This window comes from Vigna unguiculata, chromosome 8, assembly GCF_037176805.1.
Source record: "Vigna unguiculata cultivar grain cowpea cultivar isolate G323 ecotype 2 chromosome 8, ASM3717680v1, whole genome shotgun sequence".
Taxonomy (NCBI): domain Eukaryota; kingdom Viridiplantae; phylum Streptophyta; class Magnoliopsida; order Fabales; family Fabaceae; genus Vigna; species Vigna unguiculata.
The window spans coordinates 21,252,460-21,267,301 of NC_140799.1; the positions used below are offsets into that span (position 1 = coordinate 21,252,460).

Sequence of the window (14,842 nt, forward strand, 5' to 3'; positions counted from 1 at the left end):
AAATGGATATACAAAACCAAAGTAAATGAACATGGAGAAGTGGATAAATTCAAAGCTCGCCTCGTGGCTAAGGGGTATTCACAAAAGCATGGTATTGACTACAATGAAGTTTTTGCCCCTGTAGCTCGGATGGATACTATTAGAATGGTAATAGCAATTGCTGCACAACGAGGATGGAGTATCTATCAATTTGATGTCAAATCCGCTTTCCTACATGGAACCTTAACGGAAGACGTGTATGTTGCTCAACCAAAAGGATATGAGAAGAAAGGAAGTGAACATATGGTTTATAAACTCCACAAGGCTTTATACGGTCTAAAAGAAGCACCACGAGCTTGGTTTAGCCGCATTGAGTCTTATTTTGTTTGTGAAGGTTTTTAGCAAAGTCAAAATGAGCAAACACTCTTTTTCAAATGGAGCAAAGAAGGTAAGATTCTTATCATCAGTGTTTATGTAGACGATCTTATATACATAGGAAATGATGAGCTTATGATGAATCATTTTAAGAAATCCATGCAACAACAGTTTGAGATGACAGATTTAGAAAAAATGAGATTTTTCTTAGGCATTGAAGTGTTGCAATGTTCTAATGGGATTTACATATACCAAAAAAAATATGCTCAAGAAATTCTGAGGCGATTTGGCATGGAAGAAAGTAATTCTGTCAACAATCCTATTGTGCCAGGAAATAATTTATGTAAAGATGAAGGGGGAAGTCAAAATTGACGAAACTCATTTCAAACAAATGGTTGGTAGTTTGATGTACATCACTACCACCCGACCAGATTTGATGTTTGTGGTCAGCTTAATTAGCAGGTATATGACTCAACCAACAGAAATGCATGCTAAAGTGGCTAAGAGAATTCTTAGGTATTTAAAGGGTACTGAAAATTATGGGATTCTATATAAAAGAGGAGGAACTGAGAAGCTATTGGGTTTTACTGATAGTGACTATGCTGGAGATGTGGAGGATAGAAAAAGTACATCAGGATATGTGTTCCTAATGAGTGAAGGCAGTGTTGCTTGGTCCTCCAAAAAGCAACCAATTGTCACACTTTCCACCACAGAAGATGAGTTCATTGCAACAGCTGGATGTGCTTGTCAAGCAATTTGGATGAGAAGGGTCCTAAAGGAGTTAGGATTGGATCAAACAGAAAGTACTCTGATAATGTGTGATAATTGCTCAACTATCAAATTGTCCAAAAACCCAGTTATGCATGGAAGGAGTAAACACATAGATGTAAGGTTTTACTTCCTCAAAGACCTCACAAGAGATGGGGTCATTGAGCTAGTTCATTGCGGAACACAGGACCAAATTGCAGATATTATGACCAAGCCTTTAAAATTGGATTCTTTTCTGAAATTTCGAAAACTGCTTGGAGTGTGCGAAATTCCAACTTTAAACAAAGTGCATGGGTGCAATTAGTTTAAGGGAGGGTTTGCTGAAATATATTTGTTGAGTCTGTTACGGGATTTGTTTTTTATTCTGTTATTTTGTTTGTGTCAGTTACAATTGTATTTCTGCTGTTATTTAAAGGCTTGGCTGCCATTCAATAAAATATTCATTCATCAATTTGTTTAAATATACTATATTAGTTAACATATGGTACGTTTTCTAAAAAATAAAAATTATAACAAAATGAACCATAATTTTCTTTAAAAAATAAAAACTAAAATAAAGAAAACATATATTTTTAAAAACTTAATATTCTAAGTTTAAGTTTGACAAACACTAAGGTAAATTATTGTGTTCAGAATATTGTTTGTTTTGAAAATATAACTTCATTATATTTTAGTTTTAAAAAATGCTTGTAGGGAAAAGGGTATATAAATTATCTTCATAAAATTTAATGTTGTGTTTGGAGTTTACAATTTCAGAAAGTAATTAATTTATTTGGAGATTTTGAAATTTTTTGAAATAAAACGACGGTGAAATGACTTAAAAAAATTGAAATTGAGAAATTTTAAGAATGTATTTTAAATAAATAAAATAGTAAAATTTGAAATTCACTCAACAAGGAAGAAAATTGAAATTTTACAAGTTGTGGAATTTCTCATTGGTCAAGATGAAAAACTTTTACAAATCCAAAAAGTCAAGTCACATCTTCAACTCAGGTCGAGTCGTTCTTACATATAGCTCGGGTCAATCCGACTCGACTATGATATCAGAACGACTTGACTCGACATTTGGCCAAAGCTGGCTCGTTTTTATCTATAGCCAGGAGCAACTCATCTTGGCCATCTGCCTAACTGACTCAAATCAACCTTTCACCTAAGTCGACTCAACTCAACAATTCAATTCGTCCAGCTAAGCTGGACCTTTGTCTCGAGTGACTTGACTCCACATTCGGCCCAAACCTACTCAGTTCTACCTTAGCCTTGGGCCTACTCGACACGTCCTTTAGGTGGTGCCAAATCGTATCAAACTTTAACTAGGGTTAACTCGTCTCGACTTAGCTTGACTTTCGGTCAAGGCCAACTTGTCTCAACCTCTAACCCAGGCCAACTGGTCTCAACTTACGATCAAGCCGACTTAGCTTAACCTTCTTCCCAAATAGGCTCGGTTCAACCCTCTGACTTTAGTCGACTAATCTCAAAATTCGGCCTAAATCGACATGGCTCGATCTTCAAGCCTGAGTGACTTGACATTGCCTTTGGCCCGGGCCTACTCGACTCGACCTTTGACCCGTGCATGCAAGTCTTGAACTTTGGCCCATTTTTTTAACCATTGGCTCGAGCCTAGTTGACTCAAAATTTTTCTTTAACCCATTTGACTCAACCTTGGATATGTGTCGACTCATTTTTAAACTTCGACCAAGATCGATTCATCTCGACTTATGGCCTTGGTCAACTCATCTAGAGCTTCGACCAAGGCTAACTTGTATTTACCTACGACTAGGGTCGACTTGTCTCAAACTTTGTTAAGGGTTGACTCACCTCAACCTTCCGTTAGGCCAACTCAGTTAAACCTTCTACCCAAGATGACTTTGCTCGGCCCAAGGCTCGTACTTTAACTTGGCTTACTCGGCTTGACCTTCAGTTCACCCCGACTATTCTCAACTTTCATCCTAATTCGACTCATCTTAATCTTCGGTTAAGGCAAACTTGTTTCAACCTTCGACTAGGCCCGACTAGTCTCAACCTCTGTCTAGGATCGACTAGTCTCGACCTTTGGCCCAAGCTGATTAGTATCAAACTTTGACTGATGCCAAGTAGACTAGACCTTTTACTGGAGTCAACTCTGCTCGACCTTTTGCGTAGTCAACTTGGCTCTACCCTTTGATTCAGCAAAAAATGAATAAATAAAATAAAATAGAGTACTTGTGGTACTCTAATCCTTCTACAAAGAGTTACAATATACCTTCTACAAATAGTTACTTGGACAAACCTAGCTTAACCTTCAATGCTGAAGGTTGAGTTAGTTTAGCTCGGGACGAAGGATGAGCGGAGTCGACCATGATCAAGGGTTTGGACGATTGGGTTGGATAAAGGTCAAAACTAGTTAGCTTATGCGGAAGGTCGAGCTGGATTAGCTCGATCCAAAGATCTAGCCAAATATTTTTAAAATAGAATTTTCCTTAACAGAAAAATTAATTTGCTTTTTCCAAAAAAAAAAATAATAATTGAAATTCAAGATATTTCAATTACTCCATCGAAACAAATTATTTAAGAAATAAAGATAATTCAATTGTAAGTAATTCAAATACCATGTATTTTTTTTAAATTGTTAAAATTTCTTATCTAAACACAGGGTAAAAGATTACATACTTTCGAACCAGAGAGTATTTGAATATTCTAAAAGTATTTGAGTATTTTAAAAGAATATTCAAAAACCTGTTACAATACTTTAACAATAGTAGAGTTATCAAAACGGGTAACCCGACTCGACCTGACTTGACCCACCATGGGTTGATCACTTAGTGAGCCAACTCAACCCGGCTCACTTATTAGCGAGCCAAAAAATTCGAACCCGACCCGGCCCACCACGGGTTGGTGGGTTAAATGGGTTGGCTCACGGGTTCACTTAATTAAAAAAAAATATTATTTTTTTTTTCAGTCAAAACTAAATTATAATTCTAATTAAAATCTAAATAAACTTTAATACAATCCAAATACAAACCAAAATCACAAAAATACAAATTATCTATGTGTTGGCTAAAAAAATTAACCTAACATAACTCAAATGCAAAGCCCAACTTAACAAAAAAATACTTATGCGATCCTTTATTTGCGGGTTGGTGAGCCAATCCGGCTCACCACCGGTTCAACCCAAGTGAACCGAGTTCTAGGTGAGCTGCGTCAAAAATCAACCCATATTACAATTTGTAAAAAAATTTTAATCAAACCTGATCGAACTTGTGATGAGCCAAATTGACTCACGAGTTCCAACACATTTTGATAGTTCTAAACAATAGAATAAATATTGAGATGCCAATTTTAAAATTCAGATATTGTCTATGCAAATATTTAATGTGAAATAATAAGAAAATAAATTTCAGTATTTGAATATTCTAAAAAGTATTTAAAAGAATATTCGAAAACCTGTTGCAGTACTTTAACAATAGAATAAATATTGAGATGCCAATTTCAAAATTAAGATATTGTCTATGCAAGTATTTTTGTTTCGTTAATCTAAATTATTTAGGAGATTGAAAAAATAATGATGAATTATACAAATTTATGTGTTTATTATTACTAAATTAGACTTGTCCATTTTAGCAGCACTAAACGCCAAACCAAACAAACGTTAATTTGTTGAAACTTGTCGTTAACGACAAAGGTGTGAATGAAACGGCACTGCTTAGTTAAATGAAACGGCAAAGTGTGAGACACTTAGAGCGATTGCGTTTCTTCTGAAAAAATCACGTGTCGCGTTCATATTACCCATGTTTCTTACAACTAGCATAGTTTCGTTTGAAAAAAATAGTTTATAAGATAATTAGTTTTAACCTAATTATTGGTCTACTATTTTTTCTAAAATGGTTTAAACCATATATGATATGTTGATCTTAATTTATTGATTTAACTGCGTGTAATAGTTCTTTTTAACTAAAATTTTGGTTAAAAATGGATATAGAGATATAGAGGTTAAATAAGTAAATAAAGTATACACCATAAAGTAGTTACAAAATTTAATCATTATTATTAATTGTTATAGATGAAATAATGTGTCTTAGTTAAATTTTCTTTTGCATCTTAACTTTCTAACTATTCTTTTCATTTTTTATAGAATAGATGAATGTAGTTAGACGAGTTATGAGAGGAATAAATTTTATTGTTGAGTTTGTTGATTATGAGATGAGTTTTGGGTGTAGTGTCTGGCTATTAAATGTAGGTTAACTACAAAAATATTTTAGACCTCAAATTAGTAATACCTAAAAATAATAGTATGAGAAGTGAAAGAAAAATGATTTAGTATTTCTTTTCATAAATGCTTATATTTAGAGATCTTTTGGACTCCACGTATAAAACTAAGTAATAGAAAATAGATTTGATTTCTTACTTGCACTCCTTCCACTCTATTTAACTAAGGTGATTGACTAGTTTTCATACTTAATTGAGTTCCAATATTTGTGATAATCGAAATGTAATTATGATATACTCGAGAGTAAATAAGTATAAGTCCTCCACATTCAGAAGTATATTAAATAATTAATCGAGTAAATAGTCACTTGGTTGTCCATTTTAGCGGTATGAAAGAGTTTTGTAATATAAACTCTTTAAATTGGTATTATTGGTTCATTTGTCTAGTGAGAAGCTACAAGTTGTTGTGACACTCCATTCCTTGACTCTCATCTCGTTATCCAGTCTCACACCAATGATGAGAGCTTCATACTCAATTTAGTTGTTGGTTGTCTTGAAGTCAAATAATTTAATTAGGTCCTTCAAATATAACACCAACTCCATTTTCCTTTTTATTTGAGGAGTCATCAACGCTTAAGGCCCATCATTTGTGCTTTTCGTTGAGTTTAGACATCCCAGCAAAAAAGTCTATTAGGAACTACACCTTCATGATCCTCGACTTTCATATTGTAGTTTGAGTTATGACAATTGTATCGACCACATTACCATCCTCCCTATTAATTCAATTTTATTTAACCCTTAGCTTGTAACTATAATATCAAAACTATGAAAATAAAGGAATAACCGTCTTGTTGACAGAATGAGGAAGAGGACGAGTTTCTCGATACCACTACTTGGCAAGTTGAATGCTTTGTTCATGAAGTTGATATATTTTTTAAACATTCATCGTAAAATTGGAGAGGAAACAAATAAGTAGATGATGAAAATTGTGTTTTATGGTGTACTAACGAGTAAAGAGGCAATGTCATGCTTGATGTTTAGGGACATCTCTTTACACTTGTGTTTCTAATCAAATTTTTGTGAACCCTTATTCAACTTGAAATAGGCTTGACATTCTTCTCCAACTTTGGGAGGAGTTAAGATAGTGAGGTAAGTTTATTGTTCAAACATTGAGCTTTTTTAATGTTGTTGTGGCTCCTTAAGGATAACATGGTTGCATACTTGTTAGGGTTTACTTTTGCACCTTTGTTGTGTAATAAAATCTAAAGAATTTTACACCACCTACACCAAAAAACACTTTTTTTTTTCTTTTTAAAATTTAGTCTTATGTTTTGTTGTCGTACCTTATTGAAGACCTTTTCTAAGTTTTGAGGGGATCTTCGATGATGATTGACTTAATGACCATGTCACCAACATTGACATCAATCGTTTTATCAAAGAGCTCCTAAGAGACTTCATCCAATACCATTGGTATATATTGTGCTTGAATTTTTCAAAATGAGGGAATAAATTTATGACAATAGTTGGCTCCATATATTATTAGTGCCATATTTTATTCTTTTCTAGGTACATTATAAATTATTATACCTAGAGTAAGCACCTAAAAATTGAGAGTTCACATTTTGTGTTGTCGACTAGTTTTATAAAGGATATGTATCCTCACCTATTGTTGAACTATATGTTCATGACCACATAAGTGAACTATGAGGTGTAGGGGAATTCTCTTTTACCTTTAATGATAAGTTAACTTTTTACTCTATCATTTGTCGATGTTCCTCTCATAACTTTCCTTTTCATTAGGTGTCATTAGTTTGGCATAAGGAATGATAATGAGTTTAAGATGCTAACATTGAAGATTTAAGCAACACTTATTGATTTAATTTAATGCTCCCAACCACTTGGATTTAAAGATGGATGTCTAGAAGAGTTGACCTTGTAGTTAATCTTGTTTTGAGTTGTAATTCTTAGGTTTAGGTTGTGTTTGGGTGAGTATGTGATGCTTGATATTGTGTTATTTGTTGTGCTATAGTTGTTTTCAAACGATTGCAATTTATTAAAATTGATTTTAACTCGTTGCAATGTTCACGACCTTTCTAGAAACACAAGCTTAAACATTTCAATTGGTTAAAATCCTATAGCTTTTGTTTAGGTCAAATTCGCCAAGTTTCAACCAATTGATTTAAATATTTTCAACAACTTATTTTATATTGTTTTAATACGTTAAAATAGATTTCAACATTTTTATTTTATCAATTCAACATAATTTGTCTCTATGTTGTCTTAAATAGTAAATTCAAAATAGTTGTTTATGTATTTTTCTTTTTACCCATTTGAAAAGCGAAAAGATCTTTCTTGTAGTTCTCTTTAAAATATTTTCTAAAGGTTAAGATTCAAGTGTTGGATCTCATTCTTATTTTGAATTTGACATTACTTTTAGAGGGAGTTATTCTTTGTACTTTATTTTTCAAGTGATTTTGCTTCATTTTTTTTTCTATGCTTTTTGTGATTGGTTTCTTAACTAGGGTCCGCTTGGCCTTGCGTAAATCAGATATCTTGTCCTAGGCTACTCTCTTCCCTTCTTCGTAAGGTATGCTCAAGAAAATGAACCCAAAGACCAAATCAATGTAACTTACACTTTTCTTTGAAATGAGGCTGTTATAGAGGCAAAGGCTTTTGCAGTTCCAGAGGGCTCTCCCAACAGACTTAATGTATGTTATAGCTCCATAAAGTGTGAGTTTGGCCTCGGGATAGAGAGAAAGCTATGAGTTCTCGTTGTCTTTCGACCCCTTCCTTTGGCCACGTTTACCATCTCTTGTGATAGGATTTCACAAAAGATTGCAAGAAATCTTATAGGATTCAAGATTTTATGTTGTGTAGTATTTCTTATTTTTCTTGTAAGGAACTTGTAAAAACTAAAATTAGTGGGTTGGTCACTAACAAATTTAAATTTTAAATTTGTTGGTCTACAACAAACCTAAGATTTAAGTCTATTGGTTGATAACATGTTTAAAATTTAATTATGTCAGATCTAAATATGATGTACAACAGACTTAAAAAACTAGAAGTATAAGACTTAAAAGCCCTATTGTGTAATAGTGATAAAACTTTGGTGCACTACTTGGTTCATTAATTGAAAATTTACCATGTACTTTCCAAAAGTAAGTCAATTTTCTTCATATTCAACTTGAGGGTGAATGTTGACTTCTTCTACCAAGGTTGATTTTTCTCTGTCTTCTAATTACTAGTGACCTCCATTGTTTCAACTTCAGTAGTGTCATGTCAATAGTAATTTTATATAAGTTAATTTTTTCTCTTCAAATCCTAATTTTATATAAGCTAAAATCCTTGAAATTTTATAAAATTTGAGTAAAGATTTAGTTTCTAATCTTAATTATTGTCCATATTAATATTAAATAAAAATAAGAACTTATACGCAGAAAGAATAATAAAAAGACTAATTTTGATTAATTTTAAAAAATAAAAATATAATTATGAACAAAATATAAAGAATCAAAGTAGACAACTCACCTTAATAAAAAAAAATCAAAGATGTATAAATAAACAATAGGGCAAATAGCAATTTATACAATGTGTGTATAAATTTCTGGTATACATATATGATATAGAATTATTGTGTGTACAATAATTCCAAGCACTATTATTGTTAGAATGTGGAAGAGAACCGTGTAATAAATAATGATTAAAGTTAAACTAATTGGGAAAAAAAAAAAAAAGCAGGCGACAAAGGTGCAAAAAGTCATCCACTACCTGAAATAAAAAAAATAGTCCAATGTTTGTAATATAGTGATAAAGTAGGGGTGTTTGATTATTCTTAGAACAACACCTTGAAATAAGTCCACGTACATCTCTTGTAATGTGCCTATATATATATGGTGTTGGAGCTTGCCATAGATCACAGAAGAGTGACACCAATTTTAAACGCAAATTGCTCTCTCATAAAACAGTTTATCAGAAAGGAGGAAGAGAAAGTTAAGCAATTCTACAAAGTTATCTCTCTCTCTCTCTCTTGAAACCTTTAAATCAAGATCATCATGGAATGGAGAAAGTGCTACTTGGATGTGATATTGGTGCCTTTGGGGTTTCTTACAAGCATTGGCTACCATTTCTGGCTGTGGCATAAGGTTCGAACTCACCCACACACAACCATCATTGGCATCAATGCCAGTGGTCGTAGAAATTGGGTTAATGCCATGATGAAGGTACATATCTTCTTTCTTTTCATATTTTCTTTTTTGTTAATTCTCCATTCATTTTCCAAAGTATGTCTTGAAAATTCAAGTATAAATGGAAAAATTGAACGTCTTATAATAAATAAGACTTATAAATTTATTTTGGGTTGGAAGTGATATATATATATAGTTTTATTAATATACCCATGGGTGTGATCCTTTTTTACCATTACTTATTATCATGATTTGTTTTTCAAGTCATTACAAGAACTTTTGCTTCACACGGTTAAATGCCCGATAGAAACTTGTCTCAGATTGTAACTTATGTGGCAAATGAAAAATTGCAGGTTAAAAGGTTAATTTATAATTGTACCAAAAATAAATGACGTGTTAGTGACATTCTTTTGTAATTACTAGTAATAATTTTACAAATCTTACACGCGTTTTTGCCTATTAAAAAAAAAGAAAAAGCAAATCGTACATCCGTTAAGCTTAATTTAGTTGTTGGAAAAGGTTAATTTCTACAGTTTTCTTTGGTCTTGATCTATGTTCTATGTTAACTCTAAATTGTTAATCTGTAAATACCATCATAAAAATATAAATTTGGTATAATGAGTGAAAAGGTCTTAGATCCCAAATTAGGATGCCGATATTTTTTTGTATATTACTTTATAAAATACTTTGAATTTAATTACTAGGTCATATATATTATCATACAATTTATGAAAATATAAACACCTAAATTTCATAAAAAGTGTAAACATTTTGATACCAGTGGTTTTGAGTGCTTTTTCTTCTTCTCTTTTTTAAATTGATGGTACTAAGGAAGATAATAATCACATAAAGTAAAGCCCTGTTAGAAATATTAAACTATATTAAAATTGAGTTTTAAATAAGTGTAATATTTATAGACTTTAATAATATTTACTGAGATCAATTATATACTAAATAGGTGATTTAGAGTGAATTACCACTAAATAAGACTGTTTTTACAATTTAGCTAACAATTTTACACTTCAAAAAATAAAAAAGAAATACAGCAAAAAATAATTAGTTATATTACGATAATTCTGATTGGTGAAGGTATGAGAACAGTGTATTATATTCTATACCTTCGGTTTCAGCATTTCAGGAATCATATTTTTCTGTATAAAGTTTTGGCAATGAACACTATCTATTACCTTGTATTGGAATATTTATGCATATATCATTTCCTTGGAGAATAAGTTCATGGAATAATTCCACTGAGGATATTGCAAGTTAACTAATTCCATATTCCTTGGCATTTAGCATTTATTTATTTATTCTTGTTCTGGATACATATAAATGCCCCTTTAACAAACCATGCATAAACAGAAAAACACAGAATGTTCTTATGGTGGTTAACAGAGTATCCATAAATAGATAAATTTCATGACAAATCCACGAATTAATCATAATATATTCAAAGATATACGTGCATAACAATGCTTTAGAAATTAGATTTAAATATATTAAATTTTTACTCCATTTTTAATTTTAATATTTATAAAATTTAATTGTATGTGTCATCCTCATTTTTGTCAAATTGAAAAATTCTTGTACACTGTTATTAAATTAAATACAAATTAATTAATTTTTATATTATTATTTTAAATTTTAATATTTAAATTGTACACATACATGTAAGAACACGTCTGTCTCCTTAAGTTTATAAAAATATATTCAATAACTTTTATTGAATATATATATATATATATATATATATATATATATTACTATCTAATAGTTGAATTGAAAATTTATATCACTAAATTTATGTCTAAAAGATCATATATACTCCATTCATATTTATCAAAATCAACAAAATATATAATTATGAACTATTTAGTTGTAAGTTTAATGACATTTCATAAAAATTAATATATATACAATCAAAGTATTATGTGATTACATTTTAAAAGAAAGTATTTTATAAAAATTATGTGTATGAGTTGAACTTTCTCATATATACACACACGTGTACTTAGGAATGTCAAAAAAATCCGTATCCATGGTATTTGCGAATAAAATTCGCAACGGATAGGAAGTTGATATTAAAAATGGATACCTGCGGATAACGAATACGAGTATTTTTTTATACCCATGTGTTAAAGGGGCAGGTACGGGTATTATAGTATCCGTACCGTAGATACCCGTACCCGCTATATTTTAATTTAGATTAAAAAAATATAAAAAAAAACATGATTAAAACATTAACACATTGAAATCAAATGAGTTATTCTTTATCAATTGGTTTTAAAAGAAATCTTTATATCTTTGTAAACGGTCATTCAACACTATTTAAATGAGTTATATGTACTTTGTTTGGAACTTATAAATTTTATGTATTTATTATTATTTGAATTTATGATTAAAATATATTGTTAAATATTAATTATTTTTTGTAAATATCTGTGGATACCCATAGATACCGTGAATATTAAAAAATATGTAGATATCCATATAACAAATACCTGCACAAATATAAATATAAATACTGGACAAATATTTATTTAACAGATAAAATATAGATAGATATCCTGCGGGTACATATATCACAACCTGAAAAACAAATCAACATTATTCGGATTTAGTGCGTGCTGAGTCGTGAACAACATGCGGTGTTTCCTAATCTTTCTTATTCCTTAAAAACGTTGTCCCACGATGCAATGTCCCAAGATACAAAAAAAAAAGTTATCTTTTAAATCATAATTAAACGAACATAACTTCAACTATATATCTAATTTCTTAAACAGTGAGAAAAAGAATAACTATATTTGCGAATTCTTCACTCTATGCAAATAACAAGTCTTGTCATGGTACGGAAACATATCCTTTAATTTTTAAGAATATTAAAACAAATCTCAAATCTTATCTTATTTACCCAAACCAAATCTGTTATATTATGTGAATGTTCCCCAACAAGAACATTCACCAGGTCTTTTCATCATTCCTAAAGTAAAAGAGAGTGTGATTGTAACCATTAACCATAGTTATATTATTTATAAATCTTTTTCGTATTCCTTTTAATAAAATGAAATTATTGCATTATTATGTTGGTAATTTTTATCGTGTTGCTTATTTATCTAGTTCTCGAAAAATATTTTTCTTATATTAGTTATAATTTATCCCCATCACCAAAGCATGGTTATTATTTTGAACAATAAGTCTAAAAACATATTTTTTATGATATTTTTATCATAGCACATAAAGATAAGTAATTTTATTAAATAATAAATAAAATAGTTAAAAAGAGAATTAAATGCATTGTTATTAACAAATACAACATATATTTTACCCAGAGACAATATATTAAAAAAAATTAACTATTAATATTTTTGGTTTTTCTTCCAAGTGAAAATAGTATATTATCATTTGCTTCCTATAACAAAAAAGAAAGAAAAAAAGACAGAGTAGCATTTGTCCTTGTATGATCTTCTGTTTACTTGTACGTTTCCAATTAATAATTATTGTTTCATAAAATGAAGAGCATTGATTAATCTGGGATTGAAAATTGTACTCAAATTTTTACAATAAATATATCTCTCTCTCTATATATATACTATTTATTCTCAGGTATTATTAAATAGTCCCTCCATATTTGTATACAACAAAAACACATTTTTAAAAATTCAAGTAAATTCTAAATTTTTTATTTTATTTAAGATAGTTTTGGAAAGCATCCCAATTTGAATTAATATTTGATTAAAGTATGACCACCCTTTAAACATTCCTTTCAGGGTCTGAGAGATTATTAATATTAGATGATTTAACTTTTTGTTTTTTTGTTTTGAAGTGTTTAGAAGTTGGTAATTGAAATTTATATGTTGATTAACACAGGACAATGAGAAGAAAAACATCCTGGCCGTACAATCACTGAGGAACACAATCATGGGTGCTACTCTAATGGCGACAACTTCCATTCTCCTCTGCTCAGGCCTAGCAGCAGTGATAAGCAGCACCTACAGCGTGAAGAAGCCACTGAGTGATGCTGTGTATGGAGCACATGGAGAGTTCATGGTGGCCCTCAAATACGTGACTCTCCTCACAATTTTCCTCTTCTCATTCTTCTGCCACTCTCTCTCCATAAGGTTCATAAACCAAGTGAACATCCTAATCAACACCCCTCAGGACCCCATGTCTCTGGTCACCCCACAGTACATCAATGAGATTCTGGAGAAAGGTTTCATTCTCAACACTGTTGGCAACAGACTCTTCTATGCAGGACTCCCTCTGCTGCTATGGATCTTTGGCCCTGTCTTGGTCTTCCTCTGTTCCCTCACCATGGTCCCAGTGCTCTACAATCTTGACTTTGTCTTCACCACTGGGAAGGGAAAGGTGGAGGCCAACCAAAACAGGGATTTTGTATGAGGTTACTGTGTCAATATCTCATGTAACAATAATGGAGAATTAGTTAATTTGTATTATGTGGGGTGACTCGATGAGTGAGTGAGGAGTGAAGTAGGTCTTTCTCCTCATTTTGATAATAAAAAATGTGCATGTATGCTTTCCCCACTGGAATGAGCTTTTGTGATGTTGACGATGATCAGTAGTTTCTATAAGTTAGGTTGTGAATAAAAAGCATACCTTGTGCATAGTTTTGATTTGCTTGGCATGCACTTTGGTTGGATGAATAAAATAAAAGGTTGGGATGCTTTTTTCTCTACCTCAATTAATTACAATGGTGCTAATTATTTGATATATTCTTAATTAATTAAAAAGTTCTTTATCCACTTTATGAAGTTTCATGTTAAAAAGTATATATGTACAATCATTTCTATAATGTTAATGTTGTACTATGATAATGTTTTTTATTGATATCGTGCAGCGAAATGTCTAACGTTATAATGTTGTACTATGATAATGATTTTTATTGATATCGCGCAGTGAAATGTCTAACGTTTGGAAAAAATCAAGGGGTGAATTGGTTTTTAATATTAAAATTAATACTTTAAATTTTTTTTAAAATTTTACCGATTAATTTAATATTAGTTCTTTTAAATGCAACAGTAGATACAATAAAGAGATAAGGAAGAAGATTTAACACAAATATTTATACTGGTTTAGATCAAAAAATCATACGTCCAATTGTTAATCTCTTTAAACAAATAGATTAACTCAATCACTAAAAATATCAGATTATAATCAGATAATAAAAGAATAGAGAAAAGAAAACACCTCTCTTGAAGACACAAGAGATGAAAGAATTTTGTCTAAATGACACAGAGAACTCGACCTAGCTTTCCTAGCAACAACAGCAGCACTCAATCTCCTAGAAACCCTCTTAGGAAAAGTTATTGCTCTACCCACATTAGGCTTTTCAAAGC

The 14,842-nt window shown here is 31.0% G+C and overlaps 1 protein-coding gene and 1 pseudogene across 1 annotated transcript; both read left to right on the top strand.

Moving 5' to 3' along the window:
• The first annotated feature begins 703 nt into the window (after positions 1-703).
• On the top strand, positions 704-1,426 carry LOC146884226 (secreted RxLR effector protein 161 pseudogene; annotated as a pseudogene).
• Positions 1,427-9,200: 7,774 nt separating this feature from the next.
• On the top strand, positions 9,201-14,197 carry LOC114195225 (uncharacterized). Its single transcript, XM_028085621.2, has 2 exons — positions 9,201-9,524; positions 13,356-14,197. The coding sequence occupies exons 1-2, from the start codon at positions 9,357-9,359 to the stop codon at positions 13,884-13,886; spliced, it is 699 nt and encodes a 232-aa protein (XP_027941422.1). The 5' UTR covers positions 9,201-9,356; the 3' UTR covers positions 13,887-14,197.
• Positions 14,198-14,842: the final 645 nt, after the last annotated feature.

What these genes read in the sequence shown, in the direction of transcription:
- LOC114195225 (XM_028085621.2), top strand. Translation starts at nt 9,357, where the DNA reads ATGGAATGGAGAAAGTGCTACTTGGATGTGATATTGGTGCCTTTGGGG. An exon ending in GGGTTAATGCCATGATGAAG is followed by an intron (nt 9,525 to 13,355) that starts GTACATATCTTC and finishes TGATTAACACAG; the next exon opens with GACAATGAGAAGAAAAACAT.